Genomic DNA, 14470 nt, shown 5'->3' with positions numbered 1-14470 from the left:
CACACATTCTTCAAATATTGTCAGATCTCCACATGGAAGGCATCATTGGAAAGCTTAGAAACTGTACTTTCTGAATCTGTCAATAACTCAAAATGCCCCCGGGCCGACATGCGTCCCTGGATTCTGTGATCTGACACAAATGTGTCTGCTTTTGTAATAAAAAAGTACTGAAAGAAAAAGCAAACACAGCATCGCGATTTCTTATCCATCCATATATTTAAAAAAAAAAAAATCCCTCCCTCCCGATTTGAAAATTTTTTTGCTCACCCAGTGGACAGGAAACGGATTTATTTTAGGATGGCCTAAGCAACGTGAAATTTTACGTTTGGATGATGTGACTGCTGCATTTTATTTTTATTTTTTTCTCCAGACCGGCTCATTATTTGTGTGTGAGTTTGACTCTTAGTCACTTGTCCAGACGGTGATTCAGCAGCGCCTGACCGTCTGGACTGTACGTGGGCCTTGCTTTCGAATCTTCAGTCCCTCAAGGCAAACTTTGCTCACCTACATCTCTCTGGCAACCTGGTGTTTACAGTCAACAATGTTAACACGCGCTCTGTCTCTCTCTCTCTCTCTCTCTCTGAAAGTTTTCCCTAAATGATTCCTGCTAGTTCTTTCCTCGGATGTTGTTATATTAATAGTACAGTCCTTTATTGATGAATAATAATGCAATCACATTTATTATTATTATTATTATTATTATTATCATCACCAAATTTTTTTTTTGGTCGCTCAGAGATGCTTGGTACGTCTCGAGAATTCCCCATGCAACCTTCGCACTGTGCCGTGTTTTGTCTGCGTAACTATGGAAGCAGCATTACACACACACACACACACACACACTCCGAGAGGACAGGCTGCTTACCTCGCAGCTCCAAATGGGCAAGCGCACAAATATGCGCAAAACTAAGACCTCTCGTTTTCACACTCGCATTCTGTCTCTGTGTCTGTCTCTAGTCACGGATGAAGACACGGTTAAGAGATACTACGCCAAGTTCGAGGAGAAGTTCTTCCAAACATGCGAGAAGGAGCTGGCCAAAATCAACACGTTTTATTCAGGTACCCAGACACACAGCAGGAGGCTCATGACCCGATGAATAAAGTCACTAATAACCAACAAACAATCCAGCTAATCATAGAACGTGTCCGAAAAAAACCCCGTTCTGACCACAAATTCAGTGCTTTATTGCTAAAAAGCTCGATCTCACCGATTTTTACTGGTGCTTTATGCGTCCTGTTCTTTCCAAAGCTAACATTTTTGTCTTCGCTCACGCAGAGAAACTGGCCGAGGCTCAGAGGCGCTTCGCCACGTTGCAGAACGAGCTGCAGTCGTCTCTGGATGCCCAGCGCGAAAGCAGCCGTGCCCCCGGCTTGCGGCCTCGCCGCCGCACCGTCTTCCACCTGTCCCAGCAGGAGCGCTGCAAACACCGCAACATCAAGGACCTGCAGCTGGCCTTCAGCGAGTTCTACCTCAGCCTCATCCTGCTGCAGAACTACCAGGTCACACATCCTAGACACCACCTTTATCTCCGAGTGTACGTACAGTGGTGCTTGAAAGTTTTTGTGAAGCCTTTAGAATTTTCTAGATTTCTGCATAAATATGACCGAAAACATCAGATTTTCACACAAGTCCTAAAGAGAACCCAGTTAAACAAATGAGACAAAAATATTATACTTGGTCATTTATTTATTGAGGAACATGATGCGATATTACATATGTGAGTGGCAAAAGTATGTGAACCTTTGCTTTCAGTATCTGGTGTGACCCCCTTGTGCAGCAATAACTGCAACTAAACGTTTGCGGTAACTGTTGATCAGTCCTGCACACCGGCTTGGAGGAATTTTAGCCCGTTCCTCCGTACAGAACAGCTTCAACTCTGGGATGTTGGTGGGTTTCCTCACATGAGCTGCTCGCTTCAGGTCCTTCCACAACATTTTGATTGGATTAAGGTCAGGACTTGGCCATTCCAAAACATTACCTTGATTCTTCTTTAACCATTCTTTGGTAGAACGACTTGTGTGCTTAGGGTCGTTGTCTTGCTGCATGACCCACCTTCTCTTGAGATTCAGTTCATGGACAGATGTCCTGACATTTTCCCTTAGAATGCGCTGGTATAATTCAGAATTCATTGTTCCATCAATGATGGCAAGTCGTCCTGGCCCAGATGCAGCAAAACAGGCCCAAACCATGATACTACCACCACCATGTTTCACAGATGGGATAAGGTTCTTATGCTGGAATGCAGTGTTTTCCTTTCTCCAAAAATTTAAACCAAAAAGTTCTATTTTGGTCTCATCCGTCCACAAAACATTTTCCCAATAGCCTTCTGGCTTGTCCACATGATCTTTAGCAAGCTGCACACGAGCAGCAATGTTCTTTTTGGAGAGCAGTGGCTTTCTCCTTGCAACCCTGCCATGCACACCATTGTTGTTCAGTGTTCTCCTGATGGTGGACTCATGAACATTAACATTAGCCAATGTGAGAGAGGCCTTCAGTTGCTTAGAAGTTACCCTGGGGTCCTTTGTGACCTCGCCGACTATTACATGCCTTGCTCTTGGAGTGATCTTTGTTGGTCAACCACTCCTGGGGAGGGTAACAATGGTCTTGAATTTCCTCCATTTGTACACAATCTGTCTGACTGTGGATTGGTGGAGTCCAAACTCTTTAGTGATGGTTTTGTAACCTTTTCCAGCCTGATGAGCATCAGCAACGCTTTTTCTGAGGTCCTCAGAAATCTCCTTTGTTCGTGCCATGATACACTTCCACAAACATGTGTTATGAAGATCAGACTTTGATAGATCCCTGTTCTTTAAATAAAACAGGGTGCCCACTCACACCCGACTCTAATTTCACCTTCAAATGAACTGCTAATCCTAGAGGTTCACATACTTTTGCCACTCACAGATATGTAATATTGGATCATTTTGTTCAATAAATAAATGAACAAGTATAATATTTTTGTCTCATTTGTGTAACTGGGTTCTCTTTATCTACTTTTAGGACTTGTGTGAAAATCTGATAATGTTTTCGGTCATATTTATGCAGAAATCTAGAAAATTCTAAAGGGTTCACAAACTTTCAAGCGCCACTAAGTAGGCATGTCAGACGCTCGTTGGCTGAGATTTAAATCGTTTCATGTTTTTAAGTTATATTTCAACCGGCGTCTACCTTCTTCCGTGCACTCCGACTCCTCGAGCTTGGCTTTCCTCCTCTTGTATCGAATTAACGTCATTTCTGAAATGCCTTTTCATTTCCTACAGAACCTGAACTTCACCGGTTTCCGGAAGATTCTGAAGAAGCATGATAAGATCTTTGAGACGGCGCGAGGAGCCGACTGGCGGGTCACTCACGTCGAGGTGGCGCCCTTCTACACCTGCAAGAAGATCACTCAGCTCATTTCTGAGACCGAGGTATGAGAAGAGAAGAGAGTTAAGATGACGGGGGGGAATAAAATAAAATGAAAAGCAGACATGTTGGAATCAAGCAAACCCAGATACGGATTTGTCCGTGATTCTTGCTTGTTATTCCCCCAGGCACTGGTTACCACTGAATTGGAAGGCGGCGACAGACAGAAAGCCATGAAAAGGCTTCGAGTGCCTCCCTTAGGTGCAGCACAGGTGAGACGTCCATGGCTTAAACCTGCGGTTTAGGTTTGAACAGACCTTCTTCTTCTTCTTCGGTTTTGCTTCTTCTGGTTCGTGACGGTTTGATTTCTCCTCCATTTCAGCCTGCGCCGGCATGGACCACTTTCCGAGTCGGACTTTACTGTGGAGTCTTTATTGTGTTAATGGTCACCATTTGCATCACAGGTAGGATCCAGCTCGTAAAACCTCTCGAGTAGGAAAGTGAAGATGTTTTGAAGCTACAATTAAAAGAAAGTGTAAATATCCTGTAGATGTTCTAATCGAGGAAACCTTGGTCATCCCATTTCATAATTAAGTTCTTCCACGAAATCAAGTCGTACATTAGATGATGGTGGCTGTAACCCATGTGCGACGAGATTTGAGTGGAATAACTGTTCTTTTTTTCACGGTCCGGTTTCCATCAAATCCCGCGCTCTGATTGGCTGGCGAGCGGGTCCGTCTCCTACGGTACAGACCCCGGTTACGGACCTCTGGCGACTCGCTTGTTCACAACAACAACAAGGATTTATTTTCGCATTTCTCAAGAGAATAGCATTAATTTTACAGCATGGATAGCGATAACGACAGTCTTCACAGCGAAAGCGAGTTTTACTACCCTGAGGAAACCTCTAACTGTTGCTAACGCCGAGCAAAAACATGGCTGAATCCTGAATGACTCCTATTTGTATAAATAGGGGACTACATAGGCGGCAAAATGTACAACCCCGATTCCAAAAAAGTTGGGACAAATTGTAAATAAAAACGGAATGCAATAATTTACAAATCTCAAAAACTGATATTGTATTCACAGTAGAACATAGACAACATATCAAATGTCGAAAGTGAGACATTTTGAAATTTCATGCCAAATATTGGCTCATTTGAAATTTCATGACAGCAACACATCTCAAAAAAGTTGGGACAGGGGCAATAAGAGGCTGGAAAAGTTAAAGGTACAAAAAAGGAACAGCTGGAGGACCAAATTGCAACTCATTAGGTCAATTGGCAATAGGTCATTAACATGACTGGGTATAAAAAGAGCATCTTGGAGTGGCAGCAGCTCTCAGAAGTAAAGATGGGAAGAGGATCACCAATCCTCCTAATTCTGCGCCGACAAATAGTGGAGCAATATCAGAAAGGAGTTCGACAGTGTAAAATTGCAAAGAGTTTGAACATATCATCATCTACAGTGCATAATATCATCAAAAGATTCCGAGAATCTGGAAGAATCTCTGTGCGTAAGGGTCAAGGCCGGAAAACCATACTGGGTGCCCGTGATCTTCGGGCCCTTAGACGGCACTGCATCACATACAGGCATGCTTCTGTATTGGAAATCACAAAATGGGCTCAGGAATATTTCCAGAGAACATTATCTGTGAACACAATTCACCGTGCCATCCGCCGTTGCCAGCTAAAACTCTATAGTTCAAAGAAGAAGCCGTATCTAAACATGATCCAGAAGCGCAGACGTCTTCTCTGGGCCAAGGCTCATTTAAAATGGACTGTGGCAAAGTGGAAAACTGTTCTGTGGTCAGACGAATCAAAATTTGAAGTTCTTTATGGAAATCAGGGACGCCGTGTCATTCCTACTAAAGAGGAGAAGGACGACCCAAGTTGTCGTCAGCGCTCAGTTCAGAAGCCTGCATCTCTGATGGTATGGGGTTGCATTAGTATGTGTGGCATGGGCAGCTTACACATCTGGAAAGACACCATCAATGCTGAAAGGTATATCCAGGTTCTAGAGCAACATATGCCGCTTTTCCACTACAAACGCGGCTGAGTCGGGCTGAGCCGTGCCGTGCTGAGTCGAGCTGAGCGGGGCTGTTGGAGTTGCATTTCGACTACAACCGCGCTGAACCGTGCTGGCTGGAAGTGGGTGGACACATTGGGTGGAGTTAGCGAAAGTGGGTGGACGTCACGTGATGTCGTTAAGCAGCGCAAACAGTGACATCAGTGAGCTTTTAAGCGGTAGTCTCATGACCCGAATAGTAAACAATAAACATGGAGGACATGGAGTCGTTAGTGTTGCTGGTCTTGGTGCTGTGGCTTGTTGTCACCGACAACGCCAACAGATACTGGCAAGAGCGTATAGATGAGGCGAGGCGCATAAGGCTTCAGAAATTCTCGTAATTCGTAATTCTTCTTCCGGGTTTGAGGTGTTTACAGATCCCAGCATGCTTGCGGGGTGTGTGTGGGCATGTGAGGACACTCCTCCTCACCAATCAGTGCACAGGGGAGTGTCTGCTCACGCCCCCAGCCTCACTCGGCTTGGTTTGGCTCGCTTCAGCCCCACTCCAAAACCGTGCGAGTTTTAGGGGCTAAGCAGGGCTGAAGCGAGCTGAGTCGTGCTGTTCTTTGGTAGTCGAAACGCGAGCCGTGTCGGGCTGAAGTGAGCTGAAGTGAGCTGAAAAAGGGTAGTGGAAAAGGGCCAATATGCTCCCATCCAGACGACGTCTCTTTCAGGGAAGACCTTGCATTTTCCAACATGACGATGCCAAACCACATACTGCATCAATTACAGCATCATGGCTGCGTAGAAGAAGGGTCCGGGTACTGAACTGGCCAGCCTGCAGTCCAGATCTTTCACCCATAGAAAACATTTGGCGCATCATAAAACAGAAGATACGACAAAAAAGACCTAAGACAGTTGAGCAACTAGAATCCTACATCAGACAAGAATGGGTTAACATTCCTATCCCTAAACTTGAGCAACTTGTCTCCTCAGTCCCCAGACGTTTACAGACTGTTGTAAAGAGAAAAGGGGATGTCTCACAGTGGGAAACATGGCCTTGTCCCAACTTTTTTGAGATGTGTTGTTGTCATGAAATTTAAAATCACCTAATTTTTCTCTTTAAATTATACATTTTCTCAGTTTAAACATTTGATATGTCATCTATGTTCTATTCTGAATAAAATATGGAATTTTGAAACTTCCACATCATTGCATTCCGTTTTTATTTACAATTTGTACTTTGTCCCAACTTTTTTGGAATCGGGGTTGTATTTTTTTTTTTCCTGCCATGGAAGTGCACTTGTATACCGAGGAGGAAGCCATTTGCATTACAGCCGTGAATGAGGATTCAAAATGGCATCTCGGCTCGGTTTTCCCTTTCAGGCGCTCTCGTTTTCTGTTAGAATTTGGTAAAGAAAAAAATAAATATATTATTTACCAGCTTAAGGTCATGAAATACCGTGACCTTGGCATTGAATACTGACCTCGGCCCTCTTTCAAGACCTCGGTCACGGTATTTCATGATACGGACCTCCCAGCCGGTAAATTCAATCCACATTCACTGGATTTTGAGCAAAAACGGAGAATTTTTATCCCCTGCTGGCCGAAAGGCCCAAAGGGGGATTATGTCGTAGCAATGTCCATCCATCCTGGGAAGGGTGCTCACCTTTTGACATCAACTCCTCTCACAATTTTTGGACGAATTTCTCGAAGCTTGGCAAAAGGCCTTGTTATATGACGGTAATACGCATATTGCGATTTAATTTCGTTTGTGAACATTTTCCCAGAGTTTTGACCCTTGATTAAATAACTTTGGCAATTTCATGAGGGTGTTGGTTCTTCTGAAATCAACTCCTCTCACGATTTGTGGAGGAATTTCACCGAACTTGGCAGAAGGCTTCGTTATATGACGGTTATACGCAGATTGAAATTTCGTTTAATTTGGGCAAGTTTTCCCAGAGTTCTGCCCTTGATTATTAACAAGCTTGTACTTTGGCAATTTCATCAAGGCGTGCTTGCTTTCTGAAATCAACTTCCATCACAATTTTTGGAGGAGTTTCATGAAGCTTGGCAGGATTCTTTGTTAAATTCTTTGTTAAAAAATACACATATTGCAGTTTCATTCAATTCAGTCGTATTTGACCAGCGGGAGATATTGTGCTCTTTGAGCCACTCTTGTTTGGGGTTTTATTTTCGAGTCAAGTTTTTAGTTCATCCTCGGTTGGTTAAGCAACGTGCTCCGCCATTTTGTTTTTCTCTACTCATGGTATATACAGTGGGGCAAAAAAGTATTTAGTCAGTCACCAATTGTGCAAGTTCTCCCACTTAAAAAGATGAGAGAGGCCTGTAATTTTCATCATAGGTACACTTCAACTATGAGAGACAGAATGAGAAAAAAAATCCAGAAAATCACATTGTCTGACTTTTAAAAGAATTTATTTGCAAATTATGGTGAAAAATAAGTATTTGGTCAATAACAAAAGTTCATCTCAATACTTTGTTATATACCCTTTGTTGGCAATGACAGAGGTCAAACGTTTTCTGTAAGTCTTCACAAGGTTTTCACACACCGTTGCTGGTATTTTGGCCCATTCCTCCATGCAGATCTCCTCTAGAGCAGTGATGTTTTGGGGCTGTCGCTGGGCAACACGGACTTTCAATTCCCTCCAAAGATTTTCTATGGGGTTGAGATCTGGAGACTGGCTAGGCCACTCCAGGACCTTGAAATGCTTCTTATGAAGCCACTCCTTCGTTGCCCAGGCGGTGTGTTTGGGATCATTGTCATGCTGAAAGACCCAGCCATGTTTCATCTTCAATGCCCTTGCTGATGGAAGGAGGTTTTCACTCAAAATCTCACGATACATGGCCCCATTCATTCTTTCCTTTACACGGATCAGTCGTCCTGGTCCCTTTGCAGAAAAACAGCCCCAAAGCATGATGTTTCCACCCCCATGCTTCACAGTAGGTATGGTGTTCTTTGGATGCAACTCAGCATTCTTTCTCCTCCAAACACGACAAGCTGAGTTTTTACCAAAAAGTTCTATTTTGGTTTCATCTGAGCATATGACATTCTCCCAATCCTCTTCTGGATCATCCAAATGCTCTCTAGCAAACTTCAGACGGGTCTGGACATGTACTGGCTTAGGCAGGGGGACACGTCTGGCACTGCAGGATTTGAGTCCCTGGCGGCGTAATGTGTTACTGATGGTAGCCTTTGTTACTTTGGTCCCAGCTCTCTGCAGGCCATTCACTAGGTCCCCCCGTGTGGTTCTGGGATTTTTGCTCACCGTTCTTGTGATCATTTTGACCTCACGGGGTGAGATCTTGCGTGGAGCCCCAGATCGAGGGAGATTATCAGTGGTCTTGTATGTCTTCCATTTTCTAATAATTGCTCCCACAGTTGATTTCTTCACACCAAGCTGCTTACCTATTGCAGATTCAGTCTTCCCAGCCTGGTGCAGGTCTACAATTGTTTCTGGTGTCCTTTGGCAGCTCTTTGGTCTTGGCCATAGTAGAGTTTGGAGTGTGACTGTTTGAGGTTGTGGACAGGTGTCTTTTATACTGATAACGAGTTCAAACAGGTGCCATTAATACAGGTAACGAGTAGAGGACAGAGGAGCCTCTTAAAGAAGAAGTTACAGGTCTGTGAGAGCCAGAAATCTTGCTTGTTTGTAGGTGACCAAATACTTATTTTACCGAGGAATTTACCAATTAATTCATTAAAAATCCTACAATGTGATTTCCTGGATTCTTTCCCCCCATTCTGTCTCTCATAGTTGAAGTGTACCTATGATGAAAATTACAGGCCTCTCTCATCTTTTTAAGTGGGAGAACTTGCACAATTGGTGGCTGACTAAATACTTTTTTGCCCCACTGTAGGCTGCCGGAGAGTAGCCAATCAGAGCGCGCAATTGCTCATATCCACTAATTATGGATAGAATACTAAAGAACAGGAAAACTTTAGAAGGATTTCTAGCTCTGTGGGTCGGTTTAGATGAAAACGTCCACCTTCATTCTGGCCCGGTTCTAGATCTTGGTCGTAATAACGTACGAAACACCATCCTAGCATATCCCTTCGTCTGTAATTAAATACTTTCTGCGACACGCCGATGTCCTTTTAACAAAGATTTCTTTTCTGTGTCTAAAGGCATAGCGAAAGCATTCCGAGCTTCCGAAAGCTCCCAGGAGATCGTGTGGCCGCTGGTGCGGATCTACCGTGGCGGCTTCCTGCTCGTCGAGTTCCTCTTCCTGTTGGGCATCAACACGTACGGCTGGAGGCAAGCGGGCGTCAATCACGTGCTCATCTTTGAGCTGAACCCTCGCAACAACCTCTCGCACCAGCACCTCTTCGAGGTCAGTTCACACGTCTAAAGCAGCGTCGCTGTTCGTGATGACGAGGAATAGAACACTTTGGGATGTGCTGCTACAGGTTGCGGTTGAAAATAAACACCGCCACAGGTTGTGAAGTGTGTGATTCCTTTTATACAGAGCAACACATGTCCCTTTTCCACCAAAGCAGTTCCAGGGCTGGTTCGGGGCCAGTGCTTAGTTTGGAACCGGGTTTTCTGTTTCCACTGACAAAGAACTGGTTCTGGGGCCAGAAAAACCGGTTCCAGGCTAGCACCAACTCTCTGCTGGGCCAGAGGAAAGAACCGCTTACGTCAGCGGGGGGCGGAGTTGTTAAGACCGACGACAATAGCAAGACCGCGAAAGATCGCCATTTTTAAGCGACGAGAAGCAGCAGCTGTACAAACGCGAAGTCATTTATTATTATTGTTGTTGTTGCTGCTGCTTCTTCCGTGTTGTTTTTGCTTCGATATTCGCGCCAAGGTTTATGCAAACGTAGCAACGTAACTGACGTATACAGCGACATAATGACGTAGCACCGTGAGCTATGGAAAAGCAAACTGGTTCTCAGCTGGCTCGCAAGTTGAACGAGTTGTGAACCAGCCCTGGAACTGATTTGGTGGAAAAGGGGTATCGCACAACAGCATGGAGAGCAGGTGGGGGTTAGGTGCGTTGCTCAGGGGCACTTCAGCCATTCCTGCTGTTCCAGGGAATCAAACCGGCGACCTTTTGGTCCCAAAGCTGCTCCTCGAACCGTCAGTCTTAAGTGTGCAGCTGCAGTATAAGAGATGACATTAAATAAAATGATTGACTCGTCCTGCTGGGCTTTCTGGTTTAGTTTAATGTTACATTTTATAAAGTGAAATACCTTCATTGTGACTTCTTGTGTTTTTTTTTTTTTCTCCCCCCCCCTTCAGATCGCAGGCTTTCTCAGCATGCTGTGGTGCGTCAGCATTTTGTCCTGCCTGTTCTCAGATTCTTTACGTATCCCGATTCACGCTTGTCCTCTGGCGCTATACGGCTTCTTCCTGCTTTTCCTCATCAACCCCCTCAAGACGTGCTACTACAAATCCCGCTTCTGGCTCCTCAAGCTGCTGGTAAGAGCCCGAACACTCTTCCACGGGCGCGTTATCGTCCGCGAACGTTTTTCAAAATGGCCGACTGCTTAACGAACTCCAAGAACGCAAACGAAGTTGAAGTTATAATTTTTATATTATAAAACGTTACGCAAAAGCTCAGTGAGTGACTGATGTCACTGTGTAAACTTCCGCATCTTTGGACCAGACATGTCTGAGATTTAAACTCATGACATGCTACCTTGGCTATGCCAGATTCTACCATAACAGAGGCCAGTTGAGTCCCATCTCCTTAAATTGCTGAATTGATTGTTTTGATCATTCTGTTAAGTTTTTCTAGTAGCATTTGGGGTCTTGGACATTCACAGTAAATTTTAGGACAGTAGTCCTGGTAACTAATTAATAAAAGCCTGGCATGACCGACATGCTAAATGACAATAGAAGCACATCGGTTTCTATCATCAAAATCTGACAGACAAACTAACGTCTACCATCATATTCTGACAGACACTCTAGATAACATTATTAATCTGACAAATTTAGTAATATTAAATACCTCATCGCTAGAACCAAATAATAAAATAAAATATTGAAATAAAAAAGAGAAAACTTATTTTCAAAATTGAAATATCAACAATAATTGTCAGAACAGTGACGATAGACACGACTGTGTCACTTTCGCGGGGAAATAAGACATTGAAATGGCCTGTCGGCTGAAAGGGTCGCAAGTGGCTCGGATTTCTCTCAACTTACGATAGTTTTCCTCCAGAAAAATGTAAATATGAATGCACAAATATATTCTCAATGTTTCTATCATCAGGATAGCTGACTGAAAATCTTACCTTGATTTATTTGATGAAATCTAGCTGTCAGAACTCCAAGTCTTGCCCGGAAGTAAATGTGACGCCTCACCGAATCCAGGGACGCATGTCGGCCGAAACGAATCCGAGAAAATCGCAAAAGAAGCATTTGTTTTTTCGAAATTTGTGATTTTTGTTTTTTTTTCCATGATGTGCAAGTTGAGATCTTGAAGAATGCAATCAGTATTTCAGATAATAGATTGTTTTGTTGGAAAAGCATACATTTTTTGTTGCAAATTGTCTCGTTTTTGTCAGGACTGTAGCCTGCTGGGGTGTGTGGCTAAATTACCATATGGGCCATTCACGTGATGATTTAAGTCTTTTGGGTTTTTTTTTTTCGCGAATCAGCTGTATGATACGAGCTGAGCTCGTGGCTACTTAAGCTGCATACAGGCGTGTAATTTCACTATGGAATGAGCAAGCTAAACAGAGCGCAGAGGAGCTGAAACACCGCGAAGCAAACAGACGCACGGTAGTTACATCGGAGATAACCATTTCTAGCAAAAAAAACGCAACCACAAGGAAGTGTTCTAGGACTACATATTCCATCGGAGGCATTGGTGTGTGCAAGGCGCCGTTTCTCTTTCTGATGGGGTGAGTTTATTAATCTAAGGCTGTGTGGTTATTTTTGCATGTAACGGAGAGTGTTGTGGTTTGGTTAAGCCTAAGTCAAAACCGGACGTACGATTTTTTGGCGTTTCCCAAATCGCTGCGTTTTTTTTTTTTTTTTTGTTCATGGAGAAAGACGCACGTTGGCTGTAAGTTTGTCTTGCAACCTGAAAAAAACGTAAGCGCCCGTAGAGTTTGTTTGACATGACAAAGAACCTCTGCGGCCGGTCTGCGGCTTGAAAATCAGCACGTCACACGCGCGCTCTCGTGCGTTTCATGCGTTTTTTGCATGTAGACCGGCCGTAGGAGCACGTACGGTACAGCCGGTTGTGACCGAGGCTTTACATGAAACTAGTGTTGTGTTAGTTGTGTCATCATCGTGCTATCTTTCTTTCTTACGGTGTGAGTAATTTTTCAACCACAAAACGTTAAAGTATACTTTAGGACTTATTTTTGTACTTCATAATTGTGTTGGGCATACTTTGCATGGAAGGAAAATTGATGTGGTGAAAGTAGCATCGTGCTAGCTCGTAGGGGGTAGGGCTTTCCTTAATGTCATGCAAATGAGCACCATTATGTGCCCGCCCTACACCCAGAGTAGCTGAGATGGAAAACTTTGAGGGCGATTTTCTCCCTTTTCTGTTTTAAGAAGTATACACTTTCAAAAGGCCACACATTCTTCAAATATTGTCAGATCTCCACATAGAAGGCATCATTGGAAAGCTTAGAAACTGTACTTTCTTAATCTGTCAATAACTCAAAATGCCCCCGGGCCGACATGTGTCCCTGGATTCTGGATTTGGGCACAAATGTCTGCTGTCACAAAAATCATGCGCAGTAGAATTTCCTCTTTGCGTCAGTCAACATGTGCGTGGTTGCTATCGTCAGGTGCATTTGACTGACAGACTGACGATAGCATTTTTTTAAAAATAACCGTGGGCTTCTCTCGTGAACGAATTAGTCTTTTCGCTGTTAATCTATTTCAACTCTATCTGTTGACACCCAAAAATTATAAAGCCTGCTTCCACACGATAACAAGTCAAGTCAAGTTTATTTGTATAGCGCTTTTAACAATAAACATTGTCGCAAAGCGGCTTTACAGAATTTTAACGACTTAAAACATGAGCTAATTTTATCCCTAATCTATCCCCAATGAGCAAGCCTGTGGCGACGGTGGCAAGGAAAAACTCCCTCAGACGACATGAGGAAGAAACCTCGAGAGGAACCAGACTCAAAAGGGAACCCATCCTCATTTGGGCAACAACAGACAGCCTGACTATAATATTAACAGTTTTAACATGAAGTCAGTTTCGTTGATGTTATAAACTCTTCATTGATGGAAACTTGAGTGCAAAACTGTTCATGATAACTGCAGTCCTAAAGTTAGCAAGTCAACTGTAGTCCTCAGCCATAAAAGCATTACTGTAAGTGTCCAGAGCGTCCTCCAGGTGTGACTTTCAACTGTCCTCATGGGGCCGTCCTCCACAGGAGCGATGCGATAAAACTCCGACCAGACACAGGGCACCAGGATGGATCAAGCAGGTCCGAGGGGCAGAAGAGGCCAGCATCTCAATCCCAGGACCAACATGTAACTCAGAGGGACAGATTGGGGGGGGAAGAGAGAGAGAAAGAAAACACATGTTAGGTATGCCCTAAAAATGACAAGTATTAAATCTGTGTGGTAGGCTCACAGAGACGAGAGTCTTGACATCAGGCATAACACACAACAATGGCATGTTAATATGGTAAAAAAAATATCATGACCTGCTCTGGCTGGATGGGTGATGGGAGCACACTCCTCAGCAATGATGAGATGCAGATAGGACCCTTAGGGTGGCCAAGACAATTCAGTTACATTTCACCGGGTCTGGGACATGCGACAGAATGTCTGACGGCCGATTCCCTGCAGGCTACGATAGCCAGTCGAGGTCTCCACCCTCTCCACCAAAAGATTTCCTGTTGACTCCATGTAACTCAGAGGGACAGATTTGGGGTGGGGGGGGAGGGGAGAAAACGCAGGTTGTTAGGTATGCCCAATGTCACCTGAATAAGTAGGAACAGTATACATATTGCACCGAGTACAAGCAGGGACTCCGGCAACTAACTATGACAGCATAACTAAAAGGAGAGAGCCAGAAGGTAACACAGGCATGAGGGAGCCCCGGGACATAAAGCAGCAGCCACTACACCGTCAACAAACTACCAAAGATCCATAATGGCCG

At 44.1% G+C, this 14470-nt stretch overlaps 1 protein-coding gene across 4 annotated transcripts in view; it reads left to right on the top strand.

Annotated features, from left to right (window-relative positions):
• xpr1b (xenotropic and polytropic retrovirus receptor 1b) overlaps nucleotides 1-14470 on the top strand; it is a 155996-nt gene that overhangs the window by 107579 nt on the left and 33947 nt on the right. For 3 of the 4 annotated variants that reach the window (XM_060929353.1, XM_060929345.1, XM_060929372.1), the window contains exons 3-9: nucleotides 958-1059; nucleotides 1277-1500; nucleotides 3262-3411; nucleotides 3535-3618; nucleotides 3729-3810; nucleotides 9504-9709; nucleotides 10621-10800. In XM_060929353.1, the coding sequence (XP_060785336.1) occupies nucleotides 958-1059; nucleotides 1277-1500; nucleotides 3262-3411; nucleotides 3535-3618; nucleotides 3729-3810; nucleotides 9504-9709; nucleotides 10621-10800 (1028 nt within the window). The remainder of the gene's footprint in view (nucleotides 1-957; nucleotides 1060-1276; nucleotides 1501-3261; nucleotides 3412-3534; nucleotides 3619-3728; nucleotides 3811-9503; nucleotides 9710-10620; nucleotides 10801-14470) is intronic. The other variant, XM_060929362.1, reaches the window with a different exon arrangement.

Source organism: Neoarius graeffei, chromosome 1 (assembly GCF_027579695.1).
Source record: "Neoarius graeffei isolate fNeoGra1 chromosome 1, fNeoGra1.pri, whole genome shotgun sequence".
Classification (NCBI taxonomy): Eukaryota; Metazoa; Chordata; class Actinopteri; order Siluriformes; family Ariidae; genus Neoarius; species Neoarius graeffei.
This window is presented reverse-complemented; position numbering and strand designations above follow the sequence as displayed.